The sequence below is a fragment of the Hippichthys cyanospilos genome, chromosome 15 (genome assembly GCF_059441005.1).
Source record: "Hippichthys cyanospilos isolate Australia breed blue-spotted pipefish chromosome 15, RoL_Hcya_1.0, whole genome shotgun sequence".
Taxonomy (NCBI): domain Eukaryota; kingdom Metazoa; phylum Chordata; class Actinopteri; order Syngnathiformes; family Syngnathidae; genus Hippichthys; species Hippichthys cyanospilos.
Genome location: NC_142383.1, coordinates 1,397,014 through 1,415,541, shown reverse-complemented (window position 1 = coordinate 1,415,541; position 18,528 = coordinate 1,397,014). Strand labels below are relative to the sequence as shown.

The window sequence follows — 18,528 nt, the reverse complement described above, 5'->3', positions numbered from 1 at the left end:
TCCAATTCTCATGTGCGTTTCCACCGATAGATCTGCGAGAAGAAAGATTTAGTGGGATTGGTTGAGGCCGGTCAGTTTTGTCGGTCCAATTATATGGAAACTCTAATTTAATTGTTCAGTTGTAACAGAGTGAAATATTGCTTTCTTACAAACAAGTTAAGACATAGTGCTAACTCCAATGGTATTACACCTTCTAAGAGGTCATGGAGCACATCTGGGGGGGACCCTGTCACAAAATGGAAATGCTTCAATTTTTCTGTTAAGGGACAAACCTTCTTTACACCATAACAATGTACCCGATTTAGGTTTTCCTTTACAGCTTGCACATGTGATGCATAATTTTCCTTTGTTCTTGGTGGAAAAAAATCCAGAATGCACCTCTTTTTGTTGGTAGTCTGAATGGTCCCCAATACAACATCGACATATGTAATGCCCAGTAAAACTTTGCACCAGACCACTCAAAAGAATGGGCACCCAGATTATCCGCTGAAACAAAAAAAAAAATGTTCCTCTGATATTTTTGCCAATGGCAGGGAAAAAAATGCCTTCTTCCTCTAATATAAGGTCCTTCAAGAGAGGCTCCAGGACAGTTTCGTAGCCAAATTTCTTACCATCATTACCTTTGCAAAGTAGTGCCAGATTGATTGATGTTAATTGGGATCGCAATTCTGAAGGCACATCTGCAAGTACCCAATAGAAGGCGGTCACTTTATGTTTTTTTCGCGAGGTTCCAAGCGGATTTGTTTAAAAAGTCCCCCCTTCAATGATGCCACAAATGTGCAGAGCTTGCAGTGCCATTCCATACACTGTTGCCTTACTGTGGGTTTATAGGGAGCATCAGCAGCTCACAGGCCAAAGATCATGCAATAAGTAGTGTGGGTGATGATCTGCATGGGTCAAGTGGCCTTCTGTTGTTCATCCTCCCTCCTTGATTGTGCACTGCTGTGACTTCCACACTGATTCTGCAACATAAGGAAAAACAAAAAAATGTGACCACAAAAAAAATCTGTTACCTGCTACAGCAGGTATATACATATAGTCATTATTCCCAGAAAATGTCTACCATAATTTGGAATTAATATACGCTGTGCTTTGCTACTAATAAATCCAAACAATTTACCTCTCCACTCATGCACGCTTATACTTTATTCAAAACATGCAATGTACATTATTTGGACGTATAGACATCCATTATAATTCATAATCTTTCATATATCATAAACCTGGTGTATTTCACTGCATTTCCCGGAATTTTGGTATTTGTCTCTTCAGTGCCGTCGAGTCAACTGTATGCGAAGTTTTTTTGAGTGTTTACACCACTACACCAGCTGGTGGCGACAAAGCCCAAATTATAATTTTGCCTGCAAACCACGGACTGCAGGATTCCAGTCTGACTGCAGTCCTGTGATGCTTGACGGTGATTGCTGGTATTGCACGCCATGTGGCGCGCACTACACGCACGGATGCGCATGCACGCGCGCGTAGACGCTCATGCACGCGCACGACAATTGTTTTGCATTGCATTGCAGAAATTTCTGCAAAGCAATGCAAAAGATTTGTCGCGCAAGTACCTTGCTGTTGCAAAATCTAGTGTTATGAACTTGAATATGCGTATGTGCCTCTTAGCACAGCAAAAGCATTTGTGGGCATGTTCACAAAAAAAATCATGTGGTGTCCATCAAACTAAGTGGCCGGCCGCTTTGTGCCTCAGACACTGCCCAAACCCGGGCCAACTTCGTACGTCATTGCACGCATCAGTAGCCCCGTCACCGCATTCTATTTATTTTTTGCCAACAGAATTATTAATCACATAGTTGCAATGACTAATTTACAAGAGCAGAGAACGCTTGACCACGATCACCCGCACAGCAACTCCGTGCAAACTGCGGACTTCTCATTTAAGCTGAAATGTAAAAATCAAAAGACGAGTCTTAAAATAAACTTTGTGGGACAAGGAACTGGGTCCGATGTTGTCTTGATGACGATATCTGTCTTCAAGTTAGACCTGATCAACAGAGCCCTGCGCTCTGATGACAAGTTGCACCGGCCATAACGTCATTATCTTAGCAAACTCGTACCGATCCAGGATGTGTGGATCAAGTGGTAGAGTCGCCTGCAGATTATGTTTTACCCCGGCAGGGACATCTACGTGGACGAGCAGCTGGTCTCGTTTTGGAGCCGCTGCTCGTTCAAACAATACCTACCAAGCAAGCCTGCCAAGTAGGGGCTGAAAGTGTGGGCAGCGTGTCATGTCCTCACCTCCTATGTGCTCAATTTGGAGGTATACACCGGGAAGGCTCCAGGGGCTCAGCGCGAACCAAACGTTGGCATGGGAGTGGTGCTGTGACTATGCAATAATCTAGACGGCCACACATTGACAATGGATATTTTTAGTTTTACATCGTTCTCCCTGGCTGCAGAGCTGGGAAAAAATATAGTTTGTGTTTGTTTAAATACAATACAATCAGTTCTCTCCATACAACCATTTTTTATGACAATGTTCTAAGACAGGGGTAAATAAATAAATAACTTACAATCTACATATGTATGGATAGGCCTGTTCCCACTGAACATTTTGAGTAGTTGGAAGTAAAAAAAAAAAAAATCTTCATAAATGACTGAGTTATCACACTTTTAGTTCACGTCCAAATAAAGTACCCTTGACATGAATTGTGTGAGGTTTCTGGGGAAAATGCTGTCAAAAAAATTGGCACGTATTGCAAAAAATGTTACCACTTTTTGACTAATTCAAAGCTCTAATGAGGCCATATGAAATAGTCACCTGGAAATTTAAAGTATTTATATAAATATATACAGTTCAGTTTTATTTGTAGTTACTTTTCGGACTTGTACTGTCCTAAAGGGCGGGAGGAATAAATAAATACATTAAAAACTGCATACGTATGGATAGGTCTGATGCCACTGAACATTTTGACTGGTTGGAAGTAAAAAAAAAAAAAAAATCATAAATGACTGAGTTATCATACTTCAAGTTCACGTCTAAATAATGTACACTGACATGAATTGTGTGAGGTTTCTGGGGAAACTGCTATCGTCAAAAAAATTGGCATGGATTGAAAAAAATGTCACTACTATTTGACTAATTCAAAGATCTAATTAGGCCATGTGAAATATTCACCTAGAAATTGTATGTATATATAGATACAGATCAGTTAGTTTTCTTTATAGTCACTTTTTAGGACTTGTACTGTCCTATGGGTCGGGGGGAGAAATAATTAAATGAAAAACTATATGCATATGGATAGGTCTGATGCCACTGAACATTTTGAGTGGTTGGAAGTAAAAACGTATTCATAAATGACTGGGTTACCACACTTCAAGTTCACGTCCAAATAATGTACACTGACATGAAATGTGCGAGGTTTTGGGGGAAACTACTATTGTCAAAAAAATTGGCATGGATTGAAAAAAAATAATGTCACTACAATTTGACTAATTCAAAGAAATTCACCTAGAAATGGTATGTGTGTGTGTGTGTATATATATATATATATATATATATATATATATATATATATATATATATACACACACACACACACAGTTCAGTTAGTTTTCTTTATAGTCACTTTTAGGACTTGTACTGTTCTAAGGGGCGGGTGGGGGAATAAATAAATGAAAAAGTATATGTGTATGAATAGGTCTGATGCCACTGAACATTTTGAGTGGTTGTAAGTCAAAAAATATTCATAAATGACTGCGTTATCACACTTCAGGTTCACGTCCAAATAATGTACACTGACATGTAATGTGTCACAAAAAAAAACGCATGCCACAAGGGTTAATTAAATTAGTGTTCTAACAAGGCCAATTAGTGAGGAATAGCTTCGTTGTGATGGTAATGTTTGTAACTTTATGCATCATTAAAAAAAATACATTCTCGTAATACATTCAAAATCAGCCACTTACCGTCTGGTCAAGTTGATAGGAAGGTCAATCCGCTGTGCACGCCAGAGCGTCGATCGCTTTTTCCAAATCTGCCCCAACCGGAAATGCGTCGATTCTTCTTACTTGATTGAAAATTGAGTTGACTTGTTTGATAATAACACGTACTTAAAGTTAATTGATATTTGTAGTACATTCTCAAAAATCTTGTTGAAACATACCTTTATTTTTTACAAATATTAAAGCAATGTTATCTGTGAGTCAAATATGAATTTATTTTAAAGACATAAACTTAATTTTGCTATGGATATTTCACACAAAGATTCTGTTGGAATTTTTTCTAATTAATTTTGATGGAGTCAAATCAAATACTCATCATGAAGATATTTTTCCGTTTTTATAAAGCATCCTTACCTAAATATTAATGTTATATATACTGGGCTCTTGACTTATTTTTTGCAGTGCTGTATAATCAAAACACAAACTTTTATACAAGATCTTTATGCCGTCTTCACTCCGAAGCGTCGGGTTTTTCGCCACCTAGACGGCTGGATAACGAACAACAAACAACAAGACTGTCTTTCCTTTTGCTCTGCTTTATTTGAACAATGGCCATTGACCATTACCCTCTTTAGGTCGCCGTAAAACTAGAAAAATAAAACACGTAATCAGCTAATGATAAATAGCACCTCTCGAGCTAACGAGGAACGAAAAAATACTCTTATTTCCAATGTTTCTAACGATAAACAAAACAGATGAACAGTGTCAATTTTGACAACTTGTGTACTTACGAATAATTCTCGTCCAAGGCAAAACAAAATAAGATCAACAATGCTCGAACATTAACCTGTTGTCTTTGCCTGCTTCCACATTGGATAACTCACGTCTACTGAGAAAAATAATATTTCAAAGTGACCAGAACAGGGTGCTCTAAGTCTATGTACAAATCTCCAACAACAAAGGTGGTACTGCACTTCTGAAGGGCAGAATAATCTTAATAATTCAATTTAGACATTTTAAAAAAATATTTTCAATAATATATTTTAAAACTCTTTTTGAGCACAACCATTGCCATCTTTGCAGTTCTATTTAATAGTTGTTCCATAAACCAACTCCTTGAGCAGATACACACATTTGCTTGACCAGTGGGGAAAAAGCAGCAGATAAACCGCATTGGACTATTAGTCGCAAGGCTCAAATCATGAGGAAAAAGTCGCAGCTTATAGTCCGAAAAATACAGTACAGTGGGCCCCCGTGTTACGAACTTAATCCGTTCAGTGGCTACGCTCGTAACTCGAACTGCTCGTATGATGGGCAATCCAAACCTATGTTAATTCGTGAATGGGTGCAACGCGTGCAAAAACCTTAGGTAAAAACATCACGACTTTATACACATATTAAAAATGAGTAACATAACCTACTGTACAGTTAAATTAAATAACATAAATATACAAAGGAAAAATGACATTTACCTTTGGGGTGACATGACTTGAACTGGGGGGAGGTGGAGGGGAGCAGAGACCAACCCGCAGAATTTATTGATTTATTTTCTTAAAACGGGAACTTTTCTCAAAACTAGAACATATCACCGGCGATTTCCTTCTCTTTAATCCATAATAGAAGAAGCCTCTCAATTTTGTTGGCGATCGAGGTCCGTCCCCCGGCAAGGAAAGTCTTGCCCTTAGAAGATTGTCGAGCGGAGCGGTTACGGCAATACTCACGAGCCATGCGTGCGCCTCCTTCGTATTTTTTTTTTTATCTCCTGCTTGGTTTCTATTGTCATCATCCTCTTACTTCTTCCTTTACCGCCACTAGCAATTTTAGAAGCTATGTCTAACAGATAAAGTTTGCAAAGTCTTCACAACATTCCTTCCTTCCGTTTTTCACTCATTTTCTCTCTTTCCTTCCGTCCCGACCAGCTGTGCCATCAAGCTAGATAAAGGCGTTCGGCCAATAGCATATCGGCATTTCTGTGATTGACGTGACGCCGGCCAATAGCACCTCCGTGAGTGAGACTGTGACTGACACCGTGACTGCGACAGTGACTGTGACATTGTAAGAGCAATATCGTTCTACGCTCCCGTGACAGGCTTTAACTACTGATTTTGATGACGTGGCAAAGCGAAAATATATGAACAAATACAATGGCCGGCATGTCAGATTGCTCGTAAGGCTTACTTACTGTGCGTAAGCGGGGGACAAAAAAACTCCGCGGACCACGCTCGTAAGTCGAAATGTTCGTAAAAGAGGGTGTTCGTAAACAGGGGGCCGACTGTATATCGATTTTATCCAACTCATGTGACAGCAGTTTAGCCACTTGTTGTCGACTGTAAATGGCATTACAGTTGCTTGGGGGTCAGGTAATAAAACAATCACAGGTCAGCTGTTCTGAGTTTGGTCATGTGACGTTCACAAGCTAAGCCCTAAGTGGTTGTTATGCCAGCCCTGAGTCACTGATGCAATTTCTGGTCAATAGCAAGTGGCAAAAGGGGGCTCTTGAGTTGAGGGGCCTTTTTCGCTGCTGAATTCATATACGACAAACAAAATAATAATTAAAATAGTGCGTTTAAACTGGCAAGGATGGATAGAACATGAAATTAGTGTAAATATTTTATGGGGATTGACTTTTCCTCTTAATAAAGAGTGATCTAGAGTGCAACTATTTTTCAAAAATCATTTTTATAATTATGCTGTGCAATTAAAGCTGTGGCGTGATCCACAGTAGTGAATTTGTTCAAGCACAGAGCATACAGTGATGACACTGTTGTGATTTGACAGACGAAAATGAATTTGCAATTCTGTTGGTCGCTGTTAATACAGTAAAAGAAACTCAATGTAGCTCACCTTTGTCTTTCTTTTTTTTAGCCTAACACAACAAAAGTCAGATCAAAATTCACACACACACACACACAAAAAAAAAAAAAATATATATATATATATATATATATATATATATATATATGTGTGTGTGTATAAATGGACAGAAGACGAGACAGAAATCATCAAAAACTGTGATGAATGCACATGCTGTTTGTCCAAGTAGTGTTGTTGTAGTATGCTGTCATCAGCAGGTTGCAACCCCCCCTGAGCCCTTCTGACCGCCTGTGGATCTGGTGCCTACACCAGCAGCATCACCTTTGTGGTTTTTGTTTACTTTGACCCATAAACCAAAATAAACAGTATTGGGAGTGATTAGTCCAAAATCTCACTAATGCTTCTAGAGAAAAAAATAGTGTGCTGTTGAGCAGTTTTAATTAAGGTTAAAATAAAAACAATTAAAAAAGGGCCAACCAGCCATTCATTTTTGTCAGGTTCAGGCAACCTAGAACATTTAATAAACAACAAACAAGAAGAACGACAACTAGCTTTTTCCCATGAGGAGAGCGGACCGGGACCTGCACCTTCTCAGATCTCCCGGTCTCACTTCAAATCATCACGGCCGCTCATCAGTTATTCATTTGAGTTGGCCCTGGTTACAAAAAGCCATTGCTGCCCTTAAGGATTGGGAGATACACCTGGCAACAATGCAAGCAATCCATTTGTGATAATAAGGGTTTGCAGTTTATGAATTAATGCTGCTCTCTTCTTTCCCAGGAACATCAAGAGCGACTCCAAAATGCCGTTTCGCTCTTAGGGCAAGTCCCGGTGCCCGTGTGCTCCTTGCCAGCCAATTGCAAAAAACAAATAATTATCAAAAAATGTAGATAAGTAGATAATTCATATTCATCCATCCATTTTCTAGTGCTGCATTGGGTTGCAGGCTAGTGCCTATCCCGGATGACTTGGGGCAGTAGGCGGGGGTCAACCTGAATGGGTTGCCAACCAATTGCAGGGCACACAGAGACGAATAAGCATTCACACAGCCAATCACACATAAGGACAATTTAGTATGTCCAATACACCTGCCATGCATGTTTTTGGAGTGTGGAAGGAGAGAACCCACGCTGGCTCGGGGAGAACATGCGAACTCCACACTGGAAGGCCGAAGTGAGCTGGATTTGAACTATGGTCCCTGAACTGTAAGGGGGACGTGCTAACCATTGCTTCACCGAGCCGCCTGGTCATTCATAATTTCCGTATTTTCCGCACTATAAGGCGCACCGGATTATAAGGCATACCCTCAATTAATGACATATTTTTAAACTTTTTCCATATGTAAAGCGTAGCGGATTATAAGGCGCACCCTCAATTAATGACATATTTTAAAACATTTTCAATCACAATATAGTAATACTCAAAGTAATAACTCAAATAATAACTCTAAACTCTCAATAGCATAATAACTCAATGTCAATATGACCAACCTTGTTCAACTGTAAACACACAAAAAACACACAAAAGGTAAAGCTTACTTTATCAGTTCATTCCCCGTCTACGAATCTCAATCTCAACACTGACCCATATATAAGGCGCACCTAATTATAAGGCACACCTGATTATAAGGTGCACCATCCGTTTTTTTTTTTTTTTAATAAGGCTTTTAGGTGCGCCTTATAGTGTGGAAAATACGGTCATTGGTCATGTGGTATTTGATTTTCAGTGTTTTTTTTTCAATAAATTTATTAAATAATATTGTACTCTATTTTCAATAGTAAGATGAAATAGAAACGTTTTTCATAATATTAAAACACTTTATACAAGTTGAAGTGTTGCTGTATCAGCGAAACCCTCACCACTCTTCGCAAAGGCCTAATCTTTCTCCATTGTCTTACAGATGTTTACGTGCCTCTCTGGGTAAAAAATGGAACTCTTAGGTTTCCCACGGAAAAAAACAGCCCAGTGATCATGGTTGGGCCAGGAACAGGAGTGGCACCTTTCAGATCGGCTTTACAAGAGAGAACTGCAGAGGGTAAAACTGGTGAGCACTTCACCTCTAAGGAATTACCGCATTATTTTGCGAGATGAATTCATCATGATGTTTTCACAGCCAATGTCTTGTTCTTTGGCTGTCGATCGGAGTCCAAAGACTTCTACTTCAGATCCGAGTGGGAGGAGATGACAAAAGCTGGATGCTTGACCCTCTTCACTGCATTCTCTCGGGACCAGGTCACTCTTTATGCTTTTATGTTATACTGGTCGTTCTCAAACATTTTGGAGTCAGGGACCCCTTTTACAAGGCAAATTTTCCAAGGACCCCCATTGCAAATGTTTGTGGAAACAAAACAAACATAATCATTTAAGCCAAACATAAATGCCCTTTTTATTCAACAGCATATTCGATTTGACGTATAATTTATTTGACGTATATAATTTGAAATATATTTGTTACTTTTCAGCTATACAGTTCACAAAATAAAAATTGCAAATTGCACGCCTACTGACAACAAAGCGGGTCAATTTCCGCCCTAAAAGTTGCTGCCAAATATTTAGTCAAAAACAGCATTACTTAAAAAATAAAAAATAATGCTGCTATAGCTTTGCTGGCTTCATTGCCTCGTTAGGAAGCAGTTGGAGACACAAAACACATTTTAACAAATTTCAAAATTATTACATTTTGAAAAATGTATTAAACTGGTTGAATGGATTATCTTATTAGAGAGCCATAAATACTTTCAATTTAATATAAAATAAAGCGTACACGAATACACTTTATTTTTCAGACAGTGAACAGCAAATGTGTGTAACTCTAATTTAGTTGTGTCAGTAGTAAAGCTCTCACTCATTTAATTTGTAAAACTGTAAAGAAAAAAAAAAACACCAAATAACTCAAGTAAGTCCCTTCTTCAAAAATTGTGTATCTTACCAAATGTACACTAATTGCATGGATTAAGGTAATCACATAAGTGAATTACAAATGATATTCCTTTCAATACAAAAAGCTAATTGGATGCAAACAAGTACGATTATCAATGCAAAACGTTTGCTGACATTTACCAAAAGGAAATACCCTAGCCCAAACAAAAACACTAACGAGCATAGTGATATACGTACTATATCACGCTGAAAATAAAAACCAACATTAGCTGGCATGTTATATCTACAGTCACAAGATGGACCAACAAACGACTTTATTTTGGGCATATTAGCATAAATGACAACAGTCCAACGAAGAAAACACAACTCACAGACACGCGTGGGCCACATCTCACAAAGGAACAACCCGTGCGCACGACAGCAACCGCTGAAGCCACACCGTCCTTCCCCACCACAAAATACACTAACGGTGGCCAGAGGAGCCAAAAACAAAGACCAAGCCAAACAAGGCACACAACTGTACCTGTTAAGAGATCAAATACTTTGGTTGCGAAACATTATTTCACTGACCCCCCTGCAGTCAGCCCACGGACCCCACATTGAGAACCACTATGTATTACTTCCCCAATTTCTTTATTCTCTATCCCTTTTGCTGTGCAGCTGCTATTTGTCTGGGTTTCATGGAAGGCACATTACATACAAGCTGTTTATCAAGGCTTCCATTCTAAACCCACCTGAAAAAGATGCAACTTTGTGATAGTCACGAGCTTTGCTTCCCACAGGTTTGTAAAACAATTGAACTTTATATAGATGCATATTCAAAGTTAGAAACTATTTGTCATTCCAGGAGGAAAAGGTTTATGTGCAGCAGCGTGTGCAGGAGAACGCATCACTCATCTGGGACCTGATCGCAAATAAAGGGGCCTACTTCTACATCGCTGGGTGAGGTTTTGGAATGTCTATTGGTCACACCTGAAACGTATGTGAATGCTCCCTAACTGTGATTTTTTTGTTTTTTTTTTTGTTTTTCAGAAATGCAAAAGACATGCCAAATGGTGTGTGTGACGCGTTGAAGGCAGTGTTCCAAAGGGAAGGAGGCCTCACCGCTGAGGATGCGAAGATGATGCTGGCGTCCATGCAGAAGTCCGGAAGATTCCAGAGAGAGACCTGGTCCTGATCAGATGTGTTCACATTGCACCGCTGCATGTGTTGTACTTTGCATCGACTGAAGCCCTGCAGTATGCAACATTCTTGTGAGGAGCATCTGTGTATGCATTCAATTAAAATTGAACCGTTGAATGTTCCCGAAGTTGATTGGCTCTGTTGCGACGCGAAAAAAGTTTTAACTTCACGCAAAAGTTGAAATTTCGCCACGCGCGGCCATTCGCGTCGCTCTATTCGCGTCGCCCGACGCGCATTCGCGCCCAGTCTCGTGAACTCCATTGACTACAAAACAAAACTCTCCGCTTTTTCGCCTCGTTCGCGTTTGGTGTGCACGCAGCATAGACACATGTCGACTACAGGCAGCAAAATACAGCCATAAACAGAAATGAACACCTTTTAAACATTTCTGACCACATTACTTCACCATCTGCAATCTGGAATTATTTTCCTTACTGATTGTTCTAATAATATTTGCTTTTACTGTTTAGATTAAACTGGTGTTTTGGATATGCTTTTAACTGAAAATATATTGAATGTCCTCAATCAGCCGTGAGGAAACTTGACATAAACTGAGAAAAAAAAATATGTTTTTCTGTATTGATGTCAATATTGATCATTTGTGCTATTTTCTATTGGCTCCTCCAAGCTGCAACAATCCAGCTGTCAAAAAGTACATCAGCTCGTTGACAACATCTTCACTCTGTGTAAACCAGTGGTTCTCAAAGTAGGGTCCATGGCCTGACTGGAGGGGGTCTGTAAAATAATTTGGGTTATTAATAAAAACGATTTATTCGAGTTAATTTCATTTTATATTGAATTGTGAAAGTATTTGTGTTGATAATAAATAAATCAATTCAACCAGTTTCATATATTTTTCAAATTGTCATAATTTTGAAACTCAAAGTACGTTTTGTGTCTCCAATTGCGTCCAATTGTGTCTTCAAAGGCGAGGAAGTCAGCAAAGCTTAAGAGGCATTTGATTTCATCATGCTGTATTGAACTAAATAATTGGCAGCAACCTTGGGGTGAAATTGACCCGCTTGGTTAAAAGGAGGGATGCAATTTGCAATTTTTATTTTGTAAACTTCAGTATGGTTGAAAAGAAACAAATTTACTTGTCAAATTGAATATGTTGGTGAATAAAAAGGGCATTTATGTTTGTCTTAAATGATTTTTTGTTGTTTTGTTTCCGCAAACATTTGCAGTGAGGGGTCCTTGGAAAATTTGCTTTTTAAAAGGGGTACAAAAACTCCCTGGTGAATCCCTGGTGTAAACTCGTTTCGTCCCCAAAGTCAGCTGCAACGTGGAGAAGATAACACATGGTGAGAAACAGACTGCTTTTTGATTTAGCTGATAACATGGTATGTATAACTGATCTTGTGAAAAACATTCAGTGGTCTGAAATGCAAGATTCAAGCAATAACCAGAGAAAGGTCTCCACTTAAATGTGATGTATAAAAGTGTAATTGTCTTTCAGATTTAAGTTGCATATGCTAAAACTTTGTGGTTGTCTATTCAATGTACCTCCATCAGCTTCAATTAAAATGATCTGACTTAGCCCAGAACAAACAAATGTGTTAAACAATAAATAAGACCCGCAGCAAAGATAAAATCATACAAGATGAAGATCTCTGCACTGATGCTCAAAACATAGAGAACAAGATCACATCCGTTCAAGAACTGTTGACTGGAAACATCTTATGAAATATCCGACATGGCAACTGTTATCGGAGAGCCAGGCTGTGGACTTGGAAGATCTCCTTTGGGAAGTTAACTTGTTGCTCCTCATAGATGACGCTCAGACCCGCTCTGCTCACCAGACTGCGGACTATTTCCAGATCTCGACACACACTGCTGTCCGCCTCATCCGGAACCACCCCTTCGTACGAAACATTGTCTTTGATTACTATGAGGCCATTCGGCCTCAAGGCTTTCTGGCAGCGTCGCAGAAACTCCACCAGGTGGTTGTCGGTCAGGTGGCCTGCAGAATGGCATCAGATTCCATGGTAACTCAAAAATCAAAATTTATGTCACGATTGCAACCTTCGGACCTGGGTGTCCAAGGAGGTGTTTTTTACAAGCCTGGCCTTATTATCACCCAACTTGGGCTGACTGTCATACATATATATATATATATATACATATATATATATATATATATGTTTGTGTTATTTTATATTGTTCATATTCAATTAAAAGTAAAGAAATAAAACGATGTTCTTATATTAAACTGATTTGTAATTTGGACTCATGGATATATATTTTAAATTATTATTAATTTTTTAAAGTTTTGACTATCACGTACAATGACAAGTTTTAATGGCTGATGCGGGTTTATTGAGTTTTAAAAGCTCCCGAAAACAGCCTGTGTAGCTCAGTAATGCGTACCTGTGCGCATGGGGGGTTATTTATCCGAGAGTCTGACATTATGGAAGGCATACATGTGAGTCACGGCCCGCCACTGTTTAGAAGGCTGGTTTAGGAGCGGCATGGCTTAGTGGTAGAGTGGTCGTCTCCCAGCCGAAAGGCCGTGGGTTCGATCCCCCGACCATAAAGACCATGTCTAAGTGTCCTTGAGCAAGACACTGAACCCCCAGTTGCTCCTGATGCTGCGTCATCAGTAGGTAAATGACTAGTTAGTGTAAAGCGCTTTGAGTACCTAAGGTAGAAAAGCGCTATATAAGTGAAAGTCCATTTACCAAGTCCATTTAGAAGAGATGGCACAGTGTGGCATATTGAAAGTTGTCAAGGTTTTATGATATATGCAATTTTTTATCCTCCGAGTGTCTTTTTTTGTATGCTTTCCCTTAGATATCACACACCAAAAACATGTAAAAGCCCGAGTTGGGTCAAAATTTCCCCCAGGGGTTAAGCACAACCAAAAAGAGCGACTTCACCAGACTCACCGATGACCCACTGGATCCAAATGACATCATAGCGTCCACACTCTGGTACAAAGTCCTGCAGACCGCTGCAGAAGTAATTGCCCACTCTCTTGGCGTCCTCCCCCAAATACGACTTTGCTTTATCCAGGAAGTCTTGCGTCACATCTACAAGGTCCACCGTCTTGAAAAGAGGCAGCAGCAGACGCTTGGAGATCCTCCCGATACCCGCGCCACAGTCCAGCGCGCAGCCAGTGTTCGTCTTGCCCTCCCCTTCCTGCGGCAGTGACAAGTACCCACAGCTGTCAATAATTGTGTGAGGCAAGATGTCTGTCCACTGTCTATTATTAGCATGTATAAAAAAGCCACAGATGTTTGACTCATGTGATGAGTCAGTGGTGCATAAATTGATTTCCCTTCAGAAACTCTTTCTCAGTCTTTGTTTTTGTTTTATAAGTTTTAGGTGTCTCAAAAAGTAAAAATATTGATTTATATTGCGCACCGGGGGGGCTGCTTTAAAAAACCACATCACTAACGTATGGACGAAGCTTTCTGTCGCTGTTGTATTTTTTGTCCACATTTTTATCGCGCGAGGAGAGGGGAGGGGAGTGGAGCGAGCTTACTGTGCACTTTACGGTAGATCCGCAAAGAGCATTGCTGAGAATTTTCACTTTCCTGGGATGTGACAGAGCCAATATTTTCACCAACAGCACCTTTATTCTTCGCGGAAATACTCGCCTGCCAAAAAATAAAACTTTCAATGTCGCAATCAAGTGGCCAAGAACATGCTAAATATTGTGCTGACAATGCTGCGCTAGCGTTAGCTTAGCACAGTAACTACGGTTCAACAGCTGTTAAGTGAAGCAAACGCTGCACATACCAGTTGTCCCAAGTTCTTGCTTCCGCCTTTCGACAAGCCAGGTGAGGGCTCTTGCTTGGCTCTGTTTCGTATTGAAAGCTCAGCTGGCCGTGTTGGATCACTCCCAGTGACCGCAAAGCGGCCGTCATGACTCATTCCTGCCCCCTGCCTGAGCTGTTGAATATTCCCGAAGTTGATTGGCTGTGGCGACTCGAAACGCGGAAAAAGTAATTAAAAAATAACTTCACCCGAAAGGCGAAATTCTGCTTCTCGTGACCGCGCGGCCATTTGCGTCGCTTCATTCGCGTCGCCCGACGTGCATTCGCGCCCAGTCACGCGAACTCCATTAAACTAAATCATCTCCAAAACATTATTTCGGGTGCAGCCCATGCGGCCCGCTACCAGTTGATCCACGGACCGGTACCGGTCCGCGGACCGGGGGTTGGGGACCACTGAATTATGTCACATTCTATCAGTTTTTGTTGGGAGTTTTAGGGTTGTGTAGTTTCAGTTATAGGTTCTCTGTGTTTCCCCCGCGTCTGTCGTCGCTGTAATTAGCCTCACCTGTCACTCGTGTGTTCCAGCCTAGTGTTTCCAGCAGTCAGTCTTTCCCCGCCCACTGTTGTTCCCAGGTGTCTTGCGTATTTTTAGTTCTGTTAATATTCAAGCCCCAGTGTTTTGCCCCGTCCCTTGTCGGGTCATTGTACGTCTTCCCTTGGCTGTCTTGCTTCACGCTGCCCTGATCACATCCTTCCCGTGCTGCCTCCCGTTCCTTGTTGCCCCAGTAAGTTTGCATTTAGCGTTTTTGTTTGTTTTTGTATATTTTGGTTCTTTCAACCCTGCCTTCGTTTGCCATTCGTGTGCGCGTACTATTAAACTAAATCATCTCCAAAACATTATTTCGGGTGCAGCCCACACGGCCCGGTACCAGTTGATCCACGGACCGGACCGGGGGTTGGGGACCACTGGTTTTAAATAACCGTGACTTTCAAAATCGTGATTGCTATTACGGTTATTGGCCCATGACTATAATTATGTATACAGTATGGTTAGTTCACGTTAGTTTTAGAGTTGTTGTGTTAGTTTTTTTTTTTTACCCCGAGGAATTTGCAAAGAAAAGCCTTGGATCCATTGATATCGATGCCTGAGATCCTCCCATAGCCTCCCAGCATGCCGTCCACGGTGGGCGGAACCTCCTTCCAGTAGTCCTCAGCATTGGAGTAGAAGTTTGTCTCCCCTGACCCGTCACCCATCCTGCTGGAAGAAGCAAAACAAACATGTTTTACCCACAGGATGCCTAAACATCAATGATCTAAAAATAAGTATTTTCTTCATAATAGTTCCAATTAGGGCTGAGTGATTTTGCAAATAATCCAACTGTGATTTTTTTTTTTTTTTAACCATTATTGCAATTGAATATGCCATTAACTCGCCATGAATTTCTCTGCCCGGGTTACAAAGTTACAATGGCCAATAGAGTGGAATTCTTGATTAGTAACCCGACCAAAACAAATGGAAGGAAAATTTGCATTTTTTTGCAAAGACTCCTTGAGAGATGACACGCTTGCTGAAAATTCCACTCTTAACATTTTCCTCACTGTCCTGTGAATATTTACATAGTTTGCATAAAAACAGTGATACAGTTACATGGAATTGTTTATTTTATACTACTCAAAGCAGACTGTTTATTGTTGATTTAGATGACAATCATACTAAAATACATGAGCAATTCATGCAATAACTTAAGAAATGGGTTTACATACTTCCTTGCACTGCACTGAAACATACCTGAAACGGCTGCATAGTCCATCAGTACTAAACCAGGAGCGGTGTATTTCACTCTCAAAGACACTAACTACATCTTTTTAGTACCATTTTTAACGGTGTTTGAAGTTTGACAGTGATATTAGGATGTGTTAACAGACACTCACAATAAAATTAGACGTGAAAGTAAATGACTTCAACAGTCTTGAAGCCTGCTCCATACATTACATTTACAGTAAATATACTGTAGGTATTCTGCACAGAAATGACTTCATAGTTTTCCTGTGACATCGCATACAACCATGTTAGATGCTGATACATTTATATTTACACCTAAAATGCCAACATGGCAATTCATTCTTTTTCCTGTATGGTTGAAGAGAGAAATATATTACGCTGGGTTGACTTATTTACTTATATCATGGCTGTCTCATCAAAACACATGAGGGTTTCTGTTATTAAAATAACAAAAAATAACTTTTCGAGGAATTTGCCACCTTTGGCTGTGCACATTTCCAAACAGGCGGCCATGTTTGTTCAGTACCAGTGTAATATGCGAGTTTATCGATGGTAAAATACCTTTTGTAGTACGTTATTTCCCTTTTCATACGCAACGTGGAGTCTGTCAGCCAAATAAATTAGCCACGCAGCCTCGTTTTCGAACATAAACAAGCAAGATTGCAACACTTGTCGACAGTGTATATTTGCGATGTTAGAGGTAACAGGATATTACTCCGCAATCGAATGAGTGTTGTACAAACACAAATTTGTTGAGAAAATGTGTCTGGTTTTGAGTGATGCGGTAAGTAGAATCCCCTACTAACGGGGATGAAATTTATGGCAAGAAACTCGACTTGTGCTCGGAAAAATACGGTACATCCCTTACCCCCCAACACGCACACACACTACCACTTATGGCCACCCTTCGTGAGAAAAAAATAGAAAAAAACTTACTACGCCCCTGGCACTGTTCTAATTTTGGAACAAGATCACCAAAACGTATTTCAAACAAACACTCGGTGATCAAAATTGTAGAGTCAACATTAAAGACAGCGCATGCAAAAAACATTTTATGGAAAATCAAAATCGAGTGGCACCCATGTAGGGAATTCTACGTTTTAAATATTCCAACACATGCGGTAATAACGACAACTACAACTGAACGCGAGTTATTTTTAACCATCATACGTTTTTTTTGTTTTAGTTTAATATACACCCTCAATGGATACTTCCATGTGACTGATTAACCGTGGATGAAATAATTTGAAGTAGTACTTGCAGTAGTTTTTGTATCACTGGATGTTGCATCTGGCTCGTTAGCCGATGGAAAACTGTTTCTCCTGAAATACATAAAATCTCCTGAAAGATACAAAATCTGAAAAGTTTAAATAATTGAGCAATATTGACCTCGTCCCCTATCCGCGCCCCGATCACACGTTCGAACCCAAGTCTAAGTGCGGTTATCAGGTCTCCAGTTTTCGGTTCACAAGCATGGCTGCGTGTGCTCTACGTCATTTCCTTATTTGGGACCTAAAGAACAAAAAGACAGAGACGCGCGTCCCCTGTCGGTTGTACTGTACGTAGACAAGTCTCCCCAAATGGGTTCACCTTCACTGTGTCCTTTACCTAAATAGACTTCTGATTTTCTAAAGACGTCACGTTCGAATTGTGGTGATTATAAACATATAATGCAAGGAAAATGGGACATGTGTTGTACTCCCATGCATTTGTTTTATCAGTAGAGACTGCGAATGTTGTCAGGGAAGCCCTGAGTAGCTTTTGGAGTCCTCTATTCCTTACAATAATATTGCTTATTGCAAGTATTATGTGCGCCAGTAAAATGTTTTTGGGTGCACATGAATCACAACTCGACTTATAAATATTCACATTTCCAATCATTTGGGCGGCAACTAGCGATTATTTTAATAATAAGAGTGGTTAGCATGTCTGCCTCACAGGTGAGAGTCCCGAGTTCAAATACAGCTGGCTCCAGCCTTCCTGTATGGACTTTGCAAGTTCTCCTTGAGACCGCGTGGGTCCTCTCAGGCCACTCCGGCTGCCTCCCATATTCCAAAAAACATGCATGGCAGGTGTTTTGGACACTCTCAATCACAGGTGTCGAACTCCAGTCTTCGAAGGCTGGTATCCTGCATGTTTTCAAACTTTCTCTCTCACCTGATTCAAATGATTAGGGTGATTTTCAAGCTCCAGTTTAGCTTTCTGATGAGCTAATTATTTGAATCAGGTTTGTTGGGAGTT

At 40.2% G+C, this 18,528-nt stretch overlaps 2 protein-coding genes across 9 annotated transcripts in view; one reads left to right on the top strand and one right to left on the bottom strand.

Annotated features, from left to right (window-relative positions):
- ndor1 (NADPH dependent diflavin oxidoreductase 1) overlaps positions 1-11,631 on the top strand; it is a 31,267-nt gene extending 19,636 nt beyond the window's left edge. The window contains exons 12-15 of the mRNA XM_088434342.1: positions 8,621-8,764; positions 8,834-8,952; positions 10,448-10,542; positions 10,633-11,631. Coding sequence (XP_088290468.1) covers positions 8,621-8,764; positions 8,834-8,952; positions 10,448-10,542; positions 10,633-10,777 — 503 coding nt within the window. The 3' untranslated portion in view covers positions 10,778-11,631. The remainder of the gene's footprint in view (positions 1-8,620; positions 8,765-8,833; positions 8,953-10,447; positions 10,543-10,632) is intronic.
- ntmt1 (N-terminal Xaa-Pro-Lys N-methyltransferase 1) lies at positions 4,371-17,783 on the bottom strand. 8 transcript variants are annotated; one of them, XM_088434348.1, is made up of 5 exons: positions 17,677-17,714; positions 17,545-17,609; positions 15,603-15,762; positions 13,671-13,923; positions 4,371-12,745 (listed from the first exon to the last, which is right to left on the bottom strand). In XM_088434348.1, the coding sequence occupies exons 3-5, from the start codon at positions 15,756-15,758 to the stop codon at positions 12,489-12,491; spliced, it is 666 nt and encodes a 221-aa protein (XP_088290474.1). In that variant the 5' UTR covers positions 15,759-15,762; positions 17,545-17,609; positions 17,677-17,714; the 3' UTR covers positions 4,371-12,488. The 8 variants fall into 8 exon arrangements, with proteins under 8 accessions (XP_088290474.1, XP_088290475.1, XP_088290472.1 ...); XM_088434345.1 differs by having other exon boundaries at positions 4,372-12,745; positions 15,603-15,759; positions 17,549-17,609; positions 17,677-17,761; XM_088434349.1 differs by lacking the exon at positions 17,545-17,609 and having other exon boundaries at positions 15,603-15,759; positions 17,677-17,783.
- Positions 17,784-18,528: the final 745 nt, after the last annotated feature.

Coding starts and splice junctions, on each gene's coding strand:
- ntmt1 (XM_088434344.1), bottom strand. CDS start 17,577: ATGCAACATCCAGTGATACAAAAACTACT. Junction 13,924..15,602: donor TTCTTTGCAAATTCCTCGGG/GTAAAAAAAAAA, acceptor TCACTGCCGCAG/GAAGGGGAGGGCAAGACGAA. Junction 12,746..13,670: donor TTGGATCCAGTGGGTCATCG/GTGAGTCTGGTG, acceptor GCCATTCTGCAG/GCCACCTGACCGACAACCAC.